This window comes from Poeciliopsis prolifica, unplaced genomic scaffold, assembly GCF_027474105.1.
Source record: "Poeciliopsis prolifica strain line A6 unplaced genomic scaffold, Auburn_PproV2 SCAFFOLD043, whole genome shotgun sequence".
Taxonomy (NCBI): Eukaryota; Metazoa; Chordata; class Actinopteri; order Cyprinodontiformes; family Poeciliidae; genus Poeciliopsis; species Poeciliopsis prolifica.
This window is the reverse complement of record NW_026562418.1, coordinates 526,253-543,418: the sequence shown is the minus strand read 5'-3', so window position 1 is coordinate 543,418 and position 17,166 is coordinate 526,253. Positions and strand designations below refer to the sequence as shown.

The 17,166-nt window shown below is 39.2% G+C and overlaps 1 protein-coding gene across 1 annotated transcript; it reads right to left on the bottom strand.

Annotated features, from left to right (window-relative positions):
- Positions 1 to 26: 26 nt before the first annotated feature.
- Positions 27 to 10,571, bottom strand: slc6a19a.2 (solute carrier family 6 member 19a, tandem duplicate 2). The gene is made up of 12 exons (XM_055055934.1): positions 10,179 to 10,571; positions 9,596 to 9,736; positions 9,164 to 9,301; positions 8,871 to 9,052; positions 8,669 to 8,779; positions 6,028 to 6,140; positions 5,813 to 5,941; positions 5,568 to 5,724; positions 5,270 to 5,474; positions 5,014 to 5,173; positions 2,887 to 3,049; positions 27 to 2,764 (listed from the first exon to the last, which is right to left on the bottom strand). The coding sequence occupies exons 1-12, from the start codon at positions 10,381 to 10,383 to the stop codon at positions 2,558 to 2,560; spliced, it is 1,911 nt and encodes a 636-aa protein (XP_054911909.1). The 5' UTR covers positions 10,384 to 10,571; the 3' UTR covers positions 27 to 2,557.
- Positions 10,572 to 17,166: the final 6,595 nt, after the last annotated feature.

Below are 17,166 nucleotides of genomic sequence, written 5' to 3'. Positions count from 1 at the left end.
TGACAATAAGTTTACCATACAGATGTACATATACAGAATAATTTAACATGAAGCTTGGACCCCTTAAAAAGGTTGTAATGCAATAAGTTGATCTGAAGTTATTGCTAACAGCAAACTTAAACTACACAACCCTGACATTCTTGCAATCACATGTGGGACATTTCCAAAGTTTGGCAACAACTTTCCCTGATGGTGTTTATTAAAGATATGCCTAGAAATTTAAAAAATATTTCTAAATCGTATCAATAGCTGGTTTCTAACCATTTTTTGGTTTTTCCTCATTACATTTTTCTATTGAAATGACCAATTATTACTTAAACATCTCAGAACGTGTTAATTATTAATTCCACGGCCCATCATCATCATCATCATCATCATCATCATCATCATCATCATCCCGAAATGTTTTCCTTTTAGGCGTAATGAATGTATGTTTATTCCAGTCAGTTTCTACAACTGGCCACATATGCTTAAGAAGCACAACCACTGTTTGTTTTTTATGTGTTTTTATTTTTGATTTACAGCAGAGCAAATGCATGTAATATCTATTGTAAATGTAGATATACATAAGCCAATATACATACGACCTGAAATGTCTGAACACAGGGACTGATTTTTGTAAAGCAGTACCTAAAACAAAGTAAACCCCTTCGTCAAAGTAATATTACATTCCTTCCAATCACAGAAATGCAAAACATTATGTAGTGTTCAGACGTGTGAACAGAAACTATCGATCTGAAAAGCTTATGTATAATATTTAAACCAAAATTTTGAACATATCTGAAAAAAAAAAAATAAACACGATATCGAAAGAATAACAAGGGATAGAAATAACATTATTTTATGTCTCTGTTGCATTTTTTTTGCATTGAAGCTCACATGAACCGCAGGCAGGCTTAATGTTTCTGAGCTGCAAGCAGCTGAACTGGCTTAAAAACAAACTGATTTTTATTGGCTTAAAATATTCACTCCAAAAACTGTTTTAAAATTCTGCCATTTAAATTCCTGAACTTAAAAGATGTTCAATAAACCCAGCTTAACTGTCAGGTTTAGCTAAGCTATGTTGTATATAATTTTAGTAGCGCTTGAAGCATTTAGGGTTTAGCACACCCTTGGCTGTGCAAACAAACATGATGCCAGGTTTGATTTAACAAGATGAGTTCCAATATTTTTTTTTGTTTAGTTTAGAATATAATACGCAGAAAGTGAAAAATGCCTGAAAAAAATCCAACATTTAATGCTGCTTTTAATGGTAAGCAAAACAAAACTGCAAAGATTTGTCAAAGTAGTTCAAAGTCAAAAATAGACACTGGTGTTTCTTAAAGTAAATCATTTCAACAGATACAGTTAAAGGAGAATTTTCTGCACTAGAGCAATACTTGGTGTGTTTAAAGGATCAAATTACAAACTACTTCTTGGGAAATGATTTGTGAACGGAGCGGGTAACCTACCGTAAACTGATGTGACTCAAAAATATTGTAAATGATTTTTGACCAAACATTCAAAGAGTCTTTAATTTTTACCAAACGAATCACATATCACTTCATATTGTTCTGCTCATGACTGAACCCTTTCATGGTCCTATTGGGGTAACCCATATATCCAGCAGGCAATGTGAAAGATGTACTATGGATTGATTGCCCCACTGCAAAGCCAAAATGCATGGGCAGTACGGAGAAGAAACCCGCTCAGGCTTGGTTCCTCCACAACATGTCGAACAGAAACCCCAATTCATGCTCCAAACGTCAGCAGTAGCGCTCAAATCAAGCAGAAACCACAAACAAGATCAATAAATTTAGTGTTTACAACAGTGTTTCTGATATTTCATCAACTCAAACAGTTGGTTTGTGTTGCTATGTGACTTTCCCATCAAACAAATTCTTATTTATCCCAAACTATTTCTAAAATAAAGGTTCTACAGAGCTCAGTGTCACATTTCACTGTTTATTCTGTACTAGCATGCAGAGATATAACTAGTTTGTCTTTAAGTGCATGTTTATGTACAAGCCCGTGTCGCTCATTCTGTTTGTTTTGCCAATGTTGTACACACAGTGCGACAAGTTTTCATACAACACAAGTGTTCACAATTCCTTTATACCTTAATCTAGTTAATAATATCTTTACTGCTGTTGTTGCATGGCATAATTGGATGTTTTCTTTAGTAAAAACACTAAAACGTAAGGCCCATACATACTTTGTAAGGACAGATCCTATTTGTTCGCTCTCCCTAGGATGCAAGAACAAAGTGACGTGATTCTGCTTTTACAGCTCTGGTTTAGGATATTTCTTGACAGACATTGTTGGGAAAACTACGATGGCTTTCTAGAAGTTGTGCACAAGGGTTGCTGAGTTCAAATTGGCCTGGCCTGGGAGAACTTAAGTCGTCGTTCTTGCAGCAGTAGCAGAGAGAACAAAACTCTGTTCTTGTGGAGTATTGAGTAGTCTCTATCTTTGCCTTTCAAAGAAAACAGTGAGTCATCGGCGTATTGTATCATTACAACACCCCAGCAAAGTCCAATAAACATAATTTACAAGTTCGTTGATATTAAATAGTCATCTAAAACTTCATTTTGTCATTCATTTGTATTTTGGCAGATATTGTGTCCACCGTACTGTCGCTGTAGTCCTTTTTGCAGAATTTCCTCTGGATGAGCTTGTAAAGGGCAAAGAAGGGTATGGCTAAACTGGGAATTCCAGCCAGGATGAAGATCATGACATAGACCCATGATGGGTAGTAACGCTCAGCAAGGGTGGGAAAGTTCTCCTGCAAGTAGAGCAGAAGATTTATCGAACCAAGATTAGCCTATAACCACAATTAGAAGAAAAGATAGTTGGGGTGAATTTTTCTTCTTTGCACATTTGTAACATGTGGAGTGCCAAACTTACCGCCTCCTGGTCCCAGACCAGGTAGGTGAGTTCCTTCGTGACTTGGGTGACAAAGTAGAAAATCAGAATGACAATCATGATGAGGGGGCTAATCACTCTCCACGTTGCCTGCCAGAAGATGTTGGGTTTGTGGCCGATCATAAACTCGAGGTCCTTATTAAACCTGTTCCAAAGCAATAACAGAGAGATGCACTGAGGTGAGGTGCTGGGAGTTGTGAAATTCAACCTGGTAGTTTTTCCAATAATATATCTCAAGAAGTTCAACAGACAGATTTAGATACGAACATCTTTGCATTCTTTACATGACATTTTACAATATATGACTTAGACTTTCAAATCGAAACACAAATTGTATTCTCCACGCTCTCCAAGTGGCTCCAAGACACATTCTGTACTTTTCTTATCTCTCGTCCGATGACTGACACATTATCTCCCCTTCAAGGACAGAATAAAACACTTGGCTATTTCCTGCTTTGTTTGAACTGTAAAAGCATCTTGCTGACAGTCAGACACTACCATTGACTAGAACTCATCTCAGACTTTTTTTTCTTTTTATGGCAGTACTTTTGACTTTGGCCATTCAAATGATACACCGTGTACATCGATGGTTTTATGTGAATCCCCCATTAAAAAAATAAGAAAATGTTCAGGCCAGGTAGGCACATTTAGTAGCAAAAATCTTCAATGGATAATTTCTTTTTTTAAAAATTATTATTAAAGTATTTATTATTTTGAAATTTTTTTTTGCACATATGTACATAACCCTTCCCAAACCACCTCATATCCCCCTAAAAAAACAAAACACACACACACACACAAAAGGGCATCCAGGTCTACACATATCAAGTCAATAAATTAAATGGACAATTTCTGAATCCAGACTAATAGAGTGTCATGGAATGTGGTGGTGGAGGTGGTGAGGCAGCACGCTGGAGACCCAGATATGGTGAATAACGAAATGTTTAATGAAAACAAGTCCACAAAAATACAGAGTCCGCGGCCAGGCAGCACGGCTGAGCGGAAGCCAGGGCTCACACCGGTAGCAACTGGTCTTAAGGGCGGCACAAAACAAACGAGCGACAATCTGACAAAAGTACGACAAGGACCCGAAGAGGAACAAAGGACACAGGAGGGACTAAATACACTGAGGGTAATCAAGGGAACAAGACACACCTGGGAACAATCAAGGGGAAGACAGGACAACGAGGAGAACTCAGGACACAGAAACTCGGAATTAAACACAGAAAAACACAGAACCTGACATAGAGATGTGGCAAAACATTGAAGTCATGACACGAAGTGTGACAGTGGGTTCATGATAATGAGTCGCAATTTTGGCAATAATTTTGGAGAAAAATTAAGTGCTTGACAAACAGACAGACTTTGATGACCAAATACCAATAGGGGGCACTGACATTCTAATTAATATATATATATATATATATATATATATATATATATATATATAATATATATATATATATATATATATATATAATAATAATTAAAAAAACAGGAAAGAAATGATTAGTTATCACTAGGTAATCAGTGCAATATAAATTAATTATTAACTTAATGATAGCAGGAAAACAGAAGATCTCTTTTCACTGCATTTCATTTTTCTTCTGTTCATTGCCTGGCCTTCTTATCATTATCTGAGTGTCAGCATGGCAGAAATGTGCGCCATATGGTTGACAACGTACTGCAGCGTGGACTTCTAGAGACACCGAGCTACCCTTATTGGGGGAACGTCAAATCCCACATTGAGTGATAATATAAACGTTTTAGACAACTTTGGTGCACTTCTGACAATAAAATGTCCAACTACTGTTGGCTAGCTCAAGCAAGCTGATGTTAGGTAATATAGCCCTCGTAAAAAGCCTTATTACAGTAGCATAATGTCTCACTAAAAAAATAGCATACAGTGATCTTTGGAGATAAAGATGCACCTGGGGCTCCTGACCATCCACGTTTATCACAGCTCCAGCTTTTATGAACTTCTAATTTGTTGCTCTGACTCTGAAGATGGGCAGTTTCAGATCATAGCTATCGTCTTGTAGCCATTTCCTGACTTATGAAGAAACCTATGGTGGAAGTATCAGTCACTATTGCCTGCCCGTGACTCACCTGTCCATGCCATAGATGTAGACAACAGAAATCATTTCAAAAAATCCGATGACCAGGAGCGGAATAGAGCCTGCAAAATTGTCAAAAAGAGCCAGCCAGTAGTTCCCAGAGCGAAGAGCGAAAATGAGTCCGAGAGCCAGAGATACGAAGCACGTCACACCTGAAAAGACAACGCAATTCGTCGCTCTCTTGACATCGGATCGCATATGGAGAAAGTTTGACTTTGAATTGATCAACGAAAGTAGGAGAAAATTACCACTGATAACTTCTTTGGGCCAGTGCCTGGGTAGTATTTTGAGATCCAGCAGAGGAGCTATAACACCCTCAATGCTGCCGAACATAGTCGAGAGACCAAGGCAGAAGAGCATGATAAAGAAGAGAACAGACCACAGAGGCGAAAACGGCATCTCTATGATGGCTTCTGTGAAGACAATGAAGGCCAGTCCTGTTCCTTCCACACCCTAAGGAAACACAGACCTCATTATTCTGCTATACACGGAAGACTTGTTTTCCTTTTTCTTTGTAAAAAAATGGAAGGATACGCCTCATCTTACCTGGCTAAGGAAAGTCTGCATGTCGCAGTTCTGTAAGGACAATCCCTGGATGATATCCGGACTTGTGTGGTTGAGGTGAGTCAGAATTTCGTTGTAGTTGCTCTGTGTGATGTTGTCCTCAGGGTAGTTGAAAGCGTTCATGAGCTTCAAGACATTGCTGTGAAAAAAGAAAAAAAAAAACACCTCAGTGTCATTTGAATCCAGCTTGAATAAAACAAGGTGACTTTGGAAGTATTTTGACTCACTCTCCGAAGCACTCGTCGTATTTCTGTGTTGCCCTGAAGCCGATGATGGAGTAAATGACGGTTGCTGAGTACACCGAGGTGCAGCCGTTGATGATGGAGATGAGGACGGCGTCCTGCTCGCAGTTATTGCTGAAATGAGGATTTTGAGGGCGTTTCTGTGAGGTGGGCTGGAGAAAAATACCCCCTCGTTTTTACTGAACCGCCAGCTCACTTACTGCACAGAGTTGTAGCTGGAGAAGGAGATGAGACCTCCAAAAGCCAGCGAAAAGGAGTAAAACACTTGGGCTCCTGCATCCAGCCAGGTTGAAGGATTCATTAGTTCATTTACCTGAGAAAGAAAATATGTAAAAACTACTAATACTTCCTAGAATGTTGTTAAAAGTTTTCCTTGGCCTTTGACTTTAACAATTACATATGATGGTATAACAAAGTTACAAGATTGTCTGTTTAATACAACAGAAAAAAAAATCTGAGTTCCAGTGTGTGAATTTGCTAAATAACATGAGCTGCTTTTCTTTCTAAGTGACGTCAGGTTGCCAATCTTAGTTCCATTTTGGACACACAAGTTTCGTCCCCTCCGATGTCCAGTTTGTACCTATGTAGGTAAACCACCGCATGCCAAGTTACTTTTCTTTGTAATAATGACAATAAATACCTATAAAAATGTGTAAATCCTCTGTAATTTAACTATGTACCTAACGCAATTTCTTCATCAATATTATTTTGGTCCAAAATGTTTGGGGTCCGGTAGAATCTAGATAAGGAGGAGGATGAGTGCTGATCAAACCAAACTTCTGCTAGTTGAAACTATTTTTTTGAACTTTTTCTATTGCAGGATGTTGCTGAGTTCAAGGTTTCCCCCAGAAAACTTGCTGACTCCGGTGGTCGTGTGCTAGGCCAGTCATTCATTCAGCGACCCGTTGTGTTTTTGAGTTTAAACATATTTAAAGTCGACAGGAAAATTTAACATATCACTTGATAATTTTGTGTTATTGACCGGAAGATTAAGACCTGAACACCAACTCTAAAGTCTTAAAAAATGCAAGCAGTTTAAAACGACTTAAATAAACAATCAGTGCTTTGCCTGGTGGGTGTGCAAGTAAAGCCTGGGGGCCCACCAGGCTTATAAAACACTGGGAGAAACCCTGAAGTTACTTTCAATTGTCAAGATGTCAAAGCTGGTACGAAATGCACTGGTACATCATGAAACATCCCATGGAGTTTCATTGTTAAGAAATTGGGTACAGAATCATCCAAACTACAAAGCTACAAAAGGAAACGAGGGGAAACGACCATCACCAGTTAGTTACCAGTACACTGGTTCAGCTTACTGGTTCGTCTTTCAAGGTGACATGATATTTTATCAGTTCTGAAATGAAGGTTCATGACAGGGACCTTGATAGTAATCTCATCTTTTTATCATTTAGTAGTTATCTCGAGTTTCTTCTCATCCCAGGACTTCTTCCAGTAGATTAAGATTATCATAAAGGTAAGAGGATAGATGGTCATTTCTGAAAACACGGGCTGTGTCCAGATAAGATTAATAGCACTTTTATGGCCTTCTTGTAAATGAAGGTTGCAGGTGGCAACTTTTATCTTTTACCAGCTGATAGATGAGCATGGAAATAAGTCATGACATGTGCTGTGTGTTTGTTGTGATCATTTTTTCCATCTTTTGCTGCGATGCAAGTTAACGACAAGCTGTTTTGAGCTTGAGCCTCGCTGTAGAAGTTTTCAAGATTCATTTTTAATTTAATCTCAAACAAAAACTGTGAGATTCAAGTTTAAAATCCAACACGGCTGCCCATTTGATTTAAAGTTCACTAGCTTTTAGAGCACGCATTTATGCTATTTAGTCGTAAATGCGTGCTATCTTATTGTCAATGAGTCTAATTCGAACAATAGCTTACACTAAATAATATTTTAAAACCTATCCGCAGCGCAAAGCCCAGTAAACTTCAAAGTGGATCATTTATTAAAATAGCAATGAATCAGATAACACAAACTTGATCGCCATATAAATTAAATTAGTCTATTAACTCCTGACTATACTTTGTGTTGAACAGAAACATAGCTCTCTTCATACGCATGAAAACAAAAGTGTGTTTGGGAGAATTTATGAGCAATTCAACAGGAAATTTAGCTGGTCAGGAATCAAAATCTCTCAAAATGTCTTGCCAATGGGACTAGGATTGAAAATGATCCCCCTGGCTGTAGGCGAACATATTTGCATCAAAAAGCTCATTGATATGTCTTGTCCTGTCTCATTTTTTTAAAATAAAGAAAATATATTGTAAGACTTGGCCAGCTGAGGACAAACCCCCCCAAAATGGGAAAAGAGGCATATCACGAAAGCCTGGGAAAATTCCTACAGTCAGATTAAATCATTATGTGAGATCTGAGCATTGTTTTTAGCATTATTTACCTACATGCTGCTTCAAATACTCAACTAGAAATGGAAATAAGTAAGCATGCAATGGATGAACACTGCAATTGTTTGGGATGAAATGGCAGCACATGAGAGAACCAATCGCTAAAGGAACAACTGGACTCAGCGGTTATTTCACTCTCCTGCTACAGATTGGCAGAACAAGAAGTGAATAAGAAGTCACACTCAACGTAGAAGTGATGGAATATCTGAACACTGTTTCAGCCTTTAATCTACTAGCATTTTCAGAAAGATAATCAGCTCAGAAGAGTTTTCAGACCAAGGAAAATGACCTTTGCCCAAACAGAATGCCATCATTGCCAAAAGACACCAATATAGTGCCAAGAAAGCTAGATTTGGAGAGATTTTATTTATCAAAAATAATCAAACATTCTTCTTTTCTGTTACTAGGTAATAACATTGCTTACATCTGGTGTGAAGAGGAACTTTATTCCTTCTGTGGAGCCTTTTAGAGTCAATCCCCGGATGAGGAAGATGGTGAGGACGAGATACGGCAACGTGGAGGTGATGTACACAGCCTTAAATTTAAAAAAAAGATGGACGTTTGAACAATGACACAGGAGTCACCGCAGCAGAAGAATTTTTGCAGATGCGACACGGCCTTCAAACCTTGCCGGTCGTCTCGATGCCCCGGATGCAGCAGACGTAAAGCACAGTCCAGGCGGCGATGAGGGCGAGAACCATCCACCACTGCAGCCCCCCAGACTCATCGATGGCTGTCGAAGTGTTCAGCGTTTCTCTGTACCAGAAGTAGTCCACGGTGGTGCTCCGCGCGCACTCCTCCACATACCCTTAAGCGGGACGGTAAAAATTCAAGCGGAAAACCGGGTGTCAAACCCCCTTCAGAAAACGTTTCACCCCGCGCCATAAAACCAAATGGGTGCTCCGCTTCAGGCACCTACCTGTCCTGTTAGCATTGAGCGGACACTGGCTCCAGGGCAGCGGGTCTTGGAAGGAGTTGAAGAGGTACCACATGATCCAGGCCATGATGGTGTTGTAGTAGACACCCACCAGGAAGGACACCAGCATGGAGGCAATGCCTGAAAGCCAACGAAAGACAAAGGAAACGTTTTCTACTGATGTTCCTGCAGCCGCGCTTTGACCAAGTAACTCTAACTCAAAATCATAATTAGTGGAGTTACTGTGTAATGCAATATCCTCTAATAAGAAACACCTGATTGTATTAAATCACACTTGAGATTTTAACAATTTTAGAATTGCTTTTTCCCTGAATTTGTCAGAAATACTCAACTACGAGAAACAGTAAGGGATGTTGACACTGTTCTGCTAACTACACGTTTTTCTGTTGCTTTAATGTTTTCTTGTGTACACACCAACTCCTGCCAGATAAGGATTGATGGATCTCCATACGCCCACGCTGCCTTTCCTCAGACGCTGACCGATGGCGAACTCTAAGTGCAGCAGCGGGATTCCCTCCAGAACCAGCAGGATCAGGAACGGGATCATAAACGCTCCTGAAAGTAAAAAAAAACACACACAAAAAAAACATTGTTCATATTTTGTCTGTTTCTACAAAGTAATGCACTTCTTCTTTTTTCTTTTGCTCTTTAGCAAGGTATTTGTATTTAGCAGTGGGTTGCACAAACAAGCAATCCCATAGAAACAGCTATAAACAAACCTGTAAAAAACGTTTTATGAACCATGACTCACATTTTTGTTTCCTATTGAAACAAATGAGAGTAATAAATTTTATTTCACTTTATATGCAGTAATCCATTTTTCTGAATGGATTAAGTTTTCACACATAAAAAAACTTAATGGACATTAAAGTTTTTTGTTTTTTTTTTAACTTACTTGCAATGATGTTTTCTTATGAATGATGCCTGAAATCTCTTCAAATAGAGCAAACTCCACGCATTTCCATTAAAGTCACTGACGCCACGACTCTCCTCTTACCTCCGCCGTGACTTTGACACAGGTACGGGAATCTCCAGACGTTGCCGAGCCCCACACAGAAGCCCACGCAGGTGAGCAGGTACTGGGCTTTGTTGTCCCACTGGGGTCTGTCCCCAGCCTCGTCCTTCTCCATCTTCTCCAGGTCCCCGTGGGACGGGATCCTGTCATCCAGTCCCGGATTTGGCAGCTTCAGCTTCAGCTTCATTGTGCCTCCTTTTGTAAACTTCAAAAAGGAAAAAAAAAAAAAAATGTAGCTCCTAAATCTGATTAACCACTTGTTACTCTTTTGCAAACCCTCCCAGCTGCCGTATCCTTTTTTTTTTCTTCTTCCAGAGAAACAGCCTTCTCTCTGGTTGCTGACTCGCTCGCTCTGAATCCTCAGTCCCTTCTGGAGTCAGTGAGGTATCAACTGCCACCTCTGGCACCTAAACTGCAGTTATCAGTAGGTCATTACTATCTGTGTTGCATTATGCAATGTCAGCAGGTATGCCAGGGAAAAAAACAAAGAAAAAAACCCAGCACCACCTCATTGATAGTGGTTAATGCATCACAGGAGCTGCTGGCGTTCACCTCTTCCCACTGATAAGTTTGCGCTTTACGTTTATGAAGACCAATCACGGAAGGACTAAAGTGCAATTCTAAGATATTTTTGAGGGACACCCTTTTATTTTCTTCAATAAAAAAGGCAAATATCCAGTCTCTCTTTGCGTGGCACTCGTGTAGATTCATCAGTAGCGTAATTTCTCATGACCAATTGAGTACGAGGAAATGTTTTCAGCAACTCTTTGCAATAATTAACCAAAGATGGGCCAACCAGTCAGCAAGGGGCTTATTTGAACCGAGTGTAAAGGTCACCTTTAAGACGTTCATGTTTTTAACATTTTCGCGTTTTGAATGCTCAAGAAAGAACGTCGGTTTGAGAACATGTCCATCTTTGTGTTGGGATGACAGTTCAGGTTCTTCAGCTGCAGAACTTGGGCACATTGCAGTCACTATCTTCCACTGTGGATACGCACAAAACTTTGTCTCAGTAGTCAAGGCCACCTAACCCAAGACCAAGACCAGCGCCCCGCGCTAGATGACACAATAAAATGTGAAATATTTTTATCAAATTGACCTGAAAGATTCATAACGCAAAGATATTTAATACTTGGAGCTGAAATAAATTCAACCAATATTAAAGGCAGAACAAACTCTCTGTTCTGCTTATCTAACACGATAAACGCCCAGGGTATTTGCCCATATATCATTCATGTCAAAAATCACCACCGTTTCCAGTATTAAACATAACATTTGAAGCAATGCCCTAACAGTAAACAATGCTCAACTATGAACACTGACCAAAAAGCAACAAGCAAGAAGCAACCAAGCACAAGACGCTCACCATGACTGTTCTCAGCCTGAAGCTGTAATGTCTACCATCATGGCAGACATTGAACAGAACAATCAAAGAGCAATGCACATGAATTGTGTGCTCTTTCATTCTTGTGTTGTATTTATTTTCCAATTAAATAAATATCAATGTATATAATAAAATGAGAGAAACCCACTGCGCATGTCCGTCTCAGAGCGCCGTATGTACCCTACAATGAAATTGCTGGAAACAAAACAAAAACAAAACACCTAAACCTGCTTGAAAGTGAGCTAAGTGAAATAACTGATCAACAGTAAAGTGAAACACTCATAACTGTGCAAAGAAGAAAGAAATAGATCAAATTTCAAGCACTAAAGTAAGATATAACATTTGGATGGTTTCCTTCAAAGCCAGTGTAAAGGTTGGGTTGCCCATGATGGAGATAGGTTTGTTCTTTAAAACAAATTGATTCGCCAGGATAATCAAAAGTAACATAACACTACATGGGAAAGTGGCTCGTATATTTCAATGACCCGACATTAAGGCTCTCAATTTCCTCGTTATCTCGTCTCGCTGAGGCGGGCGCTCAGTCAGTAAAGCAGTTGGCGAAAGGAACATGTGCGAAGCCCCAGGTGGTTTTATTATCGAGCGTGATGGTGAAGGTGGAGCCGGACCGAGGCTGAAAGTTCATCCACTTAACACGCGGCGACCTTAGATAGGCGAGATCAACACGCTGATAAGGAAGGGGCGAATGATGCACCACATTATGGCCCTTGTAAATGTTCCCTTTTAAAAGGCGTCTTTAGCAACAAGGTGGCGATTACAAGCATCTTCAAATGGTGTCAGTGAGCTTTAACAAGGGCTGGACGTAAACCATCTGCAGTCCCAGTTTTACATTAAGCGCTTTAGCTTGACGCTGCTGGAAATATGATGGCTGGCTAATTTTCTTTTTCCATTGTCATGATGACACAGATTTATGGCGCACTCTCAATTTTGTTGATTGTTTCGATAATCCATTAACTTGATAGGATTTTACACTATCGCTCATCGCCACAGTTTCTGTAAAGTCCCAGCATGACTTCATTGCCTTTACGTTTTGGGGTTTGAAATTCAGCATTTTGACTGTTTTGACTGTGCAGTTTGACATTTGGACAATAAATTCGCCCAGTGGAATTACACCAGTTTCGAAAAAACAGTTTGCTTAGAAAGTTTTGCAGCTAGGATCGGTGCAATTTTGTTTAGCCATATCAAAATTGGTTTATTTCATAAAACTACCATGGTAACCCTTTTATTTTTGAGTCACACAATCAGCAACTGGATGGAAAACAACAGGAAGTGCTTGGACCATCATGGCACGGCGTTGTTTTTTTTAATGACTTATCGTGTGAACAAACTACTTCTTTAATTTTGTTTCTTATTGAATGGAAACAATGCAATTGCAAAACTGTCTTTTCTTTTGAACATTACTGGAATGCTGTGCAAATTTCTAGTGGAAATGCAGCTATTACACTTCTTTCTGTTTGTTTTTTTATTATATTTTCTGCCATATTTCTTCTCAAAAGCAACTCGTGCTGCAAAACATGACACCGTGAATGATGTATCCTCTTTTAGCTGTCGTGTTTTTCATTTTTGTTATTCTCTGGTGAACGCTGTAGGAAACGCTCCAGTGTCCAGAGGGCTGATGATGGGAGGTCTCTGATCAGAATCTCATGACAAGAGGAATGTGCACTTTAGGTCACTCATATGATACAGTGCACTGCCCTTTCTTTTCAGTGTCAAGTATAAATTAACTTTTTTTTTTTTTGTGATATTCTCACTATTTGTACTCAACAATAAGACCTGAATTATTCATAAACTATAGCAGATTTGTAGGCTTAAGGTAATCTTTAAATTTTGTCAACATGTTTCTTCCCAAAACGTGTCACAGTGATTTCTTGAAATTGCCTCAACCTGTGAAAAAGAGGCATATTTTATAGATCCTTCAAGGTAAACCTGCTTATTTACGAACTGTGCCCTCTGCCACTGTACATATTACTTAGTTGGTTCATCTCTCATTCAGATCTTCTAGAAATCTCATATTAGAAAGGATTTTTGTCTATTGTATTTTGTAATGGCAAGAAACACTTTTCCCAACAGGACGGTGCCTAATCTTCTCCTGTATCATTTCACGAGATTAGAGAAAACAAGGGAAGTGAACTTTGACCAATCCTCTTTACACAGTCTCTTAAAATCATCATCAAGGGTCTTCTATGCTCTCTTTTACTTCCATCACAATCTTTTCTTTCAAAACATTTTAGTCAGGGGAGGGGGACATATGAGATAGTGGTTGATTTTGTGTCCAATACCTAATTTCTCTTATAAATCGGATCATTTTTCTGTTAAAGATCCAGCTTCGGAGCCACAGCTTTACATATTCTAAAGTACAGAGTTTCTGTTGATGCAAACTCATCTCTTAAATTCAGTTAAAGCCTTAATGTGGTACAACAAACTGCTTTTTTCTGACATGCATCCCAGTCGGTGGTTGGTATGAAATGAGCTTCTAGTGGTTATCATGGAGACCAGGTGACCCTGAGATGCTGTTGTTTTCCAAAACCTCGATTTGGAGATTCAGCTGTTGAAAAAGGATTTTCACTTTGTGCTTCTGCGACAAAAGTTGATTTGTCTTTTTGTTTTTCTAAATAAATAAAAAAGCAATAAAGCTTTCAGCACATCTTCAAAAGTGATGACAACAAACGCTAAAGGCACTGGTTGTGTATCACAGACTCATAGCAGGCGGAAGACAGCAAAATGAATTTATGACACTTTTACAGCCCCCACCCCACGTGGCGTCATAACGCTGGTGGACACAGAGCAGGAGAAACCAAAGGTTGCGGCCAAGAAAACAACACGAGCAGCTTGCAAGTAAAGAAAACACGAGGCACAGAATGCTTTTTTTTTAAAAAGGGATATATTTTTGACTTCATTTAAATTTTTAGTTGCGGTTGGAGCTTATGCTCTGCCTGGTTAGTGTTTGTTTTTATTAGGAAGCGCTGTGTGTACAGGCTAAATAGCATGAAGTCCTTTATTTATTGACACGTTTTAAATGAACCATAATCAAACACGTTAATAAATGAGCCTCTTAGAAGAGACGTTGTACTCCTTTCCAGACTGTTGAATCTTTGTGTTTTAGGTCAAAGCAGCTCAGATTGTGACTTGTGGCTGTTTTAGGTCCTTCGTCCTTCTTCGCATAATCAGGCAGTTTAAGTGATTATTAATTGATCCTACAGATCAGTTGAACTCATCTGCCTAGAAGGACATGATTAATGACATTTCATTTACATTTTTATGAAAGGCAAAATCAAATCTCAGTCCTGTCAATCATCCTTGTGTGTACGCCGCTCATGCATGGCCACCAATGACAGCGGATAAACATCTTTAATGGATCAGTTAAGTTGTTTCTCCGCACATTTAGCAGTGTGTACATAAGCTGATTGACAGCGGTAAGACTCTCCTCCTGGCTCTGGATGCTTTTTTTTTTTGTTGAGAATTGCTGTTGCAACTCAGGGAAGAGGTGGAAAAGCTTTATTTTTTCACAGATTGTCCTTCCCATAAATAATTTTATCAAATTTGTTTAAAAAAAAACAAAAAACAGGTTGTTTATTATATGCTGTAGTTTTAATATAATCATAGTTTAAAACACAGGTCGTCTTTGTCGTATATTAAAAAAAAAAAAAACAAATATTTCACACAACAGGACGGCAACACGCCTAAAAAATATTTACATCCCTCAAATTAAAAGTGCGAGTCATTCGTTGCCGTTGAATCGGTATCTGAGCATTTTATTGTAAAGACTCATCTGAGTTAATATTTAACGCAAATGGCTTTAAAGCGAGTGTAAATGCTGGCTCATGGTGACACATCCCAGTTGTATAAGGCAAAGCTTTTAGTAGTTCTATTTCAAGCCTTTTAAACGTTAACCTTTCTACTTTTCGTCATTAGTTTTGAAGATTAAAATGGAGTGTTGGCTGAAGTGAGGCCTCCCCCCGCCCGCCTTGTGTGGATGCACCGGAGGTCTGAAACGCTGCACAAGTCCAAGACATTACAGGCTGCATAAATAAACAGCTGGGGAGCTATTATGTACCATCGCCGTCTGTTTTATTTGCTTTTTCCGTCCCCCATGTTGAGAGATCTGTTTTCCAGGACCGTGTTTTAGGCTGTCACACTGTGACAGATCCAAAACAACAGCATGCTCTGTTGACATTTACGTGCTTCTCCTCAGAGGACGGTCTTATGACGGAGACATGAGACAATGTCCCCACCAGCACTAAAAGGAAATCGGTGCAGCGCATTAAAAAAAACACAAAAGTATCTCCACACGAACCTCAATGTGTTTTGTTGTGATTTTATGTGACTGAGTTAATTCAACTCAAATGAAAAATGCTTTGTTGGTCCCAAAACGGATCATTCCATGTTGTTGTGACTCAGTTTGTTTGTTGTCGATGGTGACGGCCCTGGCGGGCAGGAGAGATCTCCTGCAGCGATCTGTATCGCAACGAATATGAAGACGCCCCTGACCAAAGTCTCATGAAGTCACGAAATCCTTAAAGTTGTTTGTTAAATTATGGGGAAAGAAAGATGTTTGCTTTTGAAAATGGCAATTGGAAAGAATTGACAGCACTTGTTCCAAGTTGTGTTGAATTATTATTTTCTTTCCTCTCGAAATTCCACACACAATTCCCCTGTTTCGCATATTTATCAAAACAAACAAACAAACAAAAAACAAATCAAGAAACCTTTTTCTTGAATTTTACTGATATCATACATAAGTGTTCACAGCCTCTGCTGTGAGGCTCATAAACAAGAGGTTTCCACTGGTTATTGTTGAGATGGTTTGTCAGATTAAATGTGGTAAATTCAGCTGATTGTCTCCATAAAACACCTAGAATTAAACCAGAGGAATCGTCTGGCTAACTCACAAGCCTATGATGATAAAATGTTCTAAAAACAAAGTTATAAATGTCTGCATCCTTCAACCTTTGTAAAAATGGATTTAGATTTTGTCCCAATCCCCGACCAGAAGGTCAAAGGGCTCGAAAGATTCAGTAACTCTTGAAGGCAGGAGCAACTGTCAATGAGTGACACCCAGAAAGAAACCAGTGACAAATAGACTGTATGAAAACTTTGTCATCTTTTGAAACACAATAAATTTGCGATTTGGCTGTTCTGATTGAATCCCTCAATTTCTGCCGTCAGGACGCCGACATTTCACTTTTGAAAGAAACTCGAAGCAGAAAAAAAAAGAAACAATCTGAGAAAATCTCACACAGCTGCGCCTGCCTGACCAGGAAGAAACGCCACAAGCCACATGTCCAAAGGTTGAAAGAGGAGCTGCCAAATGCACAAACAGATTTGCAGATCCTCAGCAAAATCAGCCGAAGCTGGACTTTGTCACTTAGTCACCGGTGTAAAACCGGATGCTCTGATAAGTGAGTTATTTATGCCATGCAGTCGCCTGGAAACTGTTCAGACTATACAACAAACGCAAAGGAAAGCAAAAAGTTGGTTTTTTTTTCAAAATGTTACTTTCTGTCCTCATCTCGCTCCTCTAGAAATTAGGTGCCAAAAGTAGAGCTAAAAACATGCCGCTGTGAGAAA

Coding starts and splice junctions, on each gene's coding strand:
- slc6a19a.2 (XM_055055934.1), bottom strand. CDS start 10,383: ATGAAGCTGAAGCTGAAGCTGCCAAATCCGGGACTGGATGACAGGATC. Junction 9,302..9,595: donor TCCTTATCTGGCAGGAGTTG/GTGTGTACACAA, acceptor GTTGGCTTTCAG/GCATTGCCTCCATGCTGGTG. Junction 9,053..9,163: donor GCTCAATGCTAACAGGACAG/GTAGGTGCCTGA, acceptor GTCCCGCTTAAG/GGTATGTGGAGGAGTGCGCG.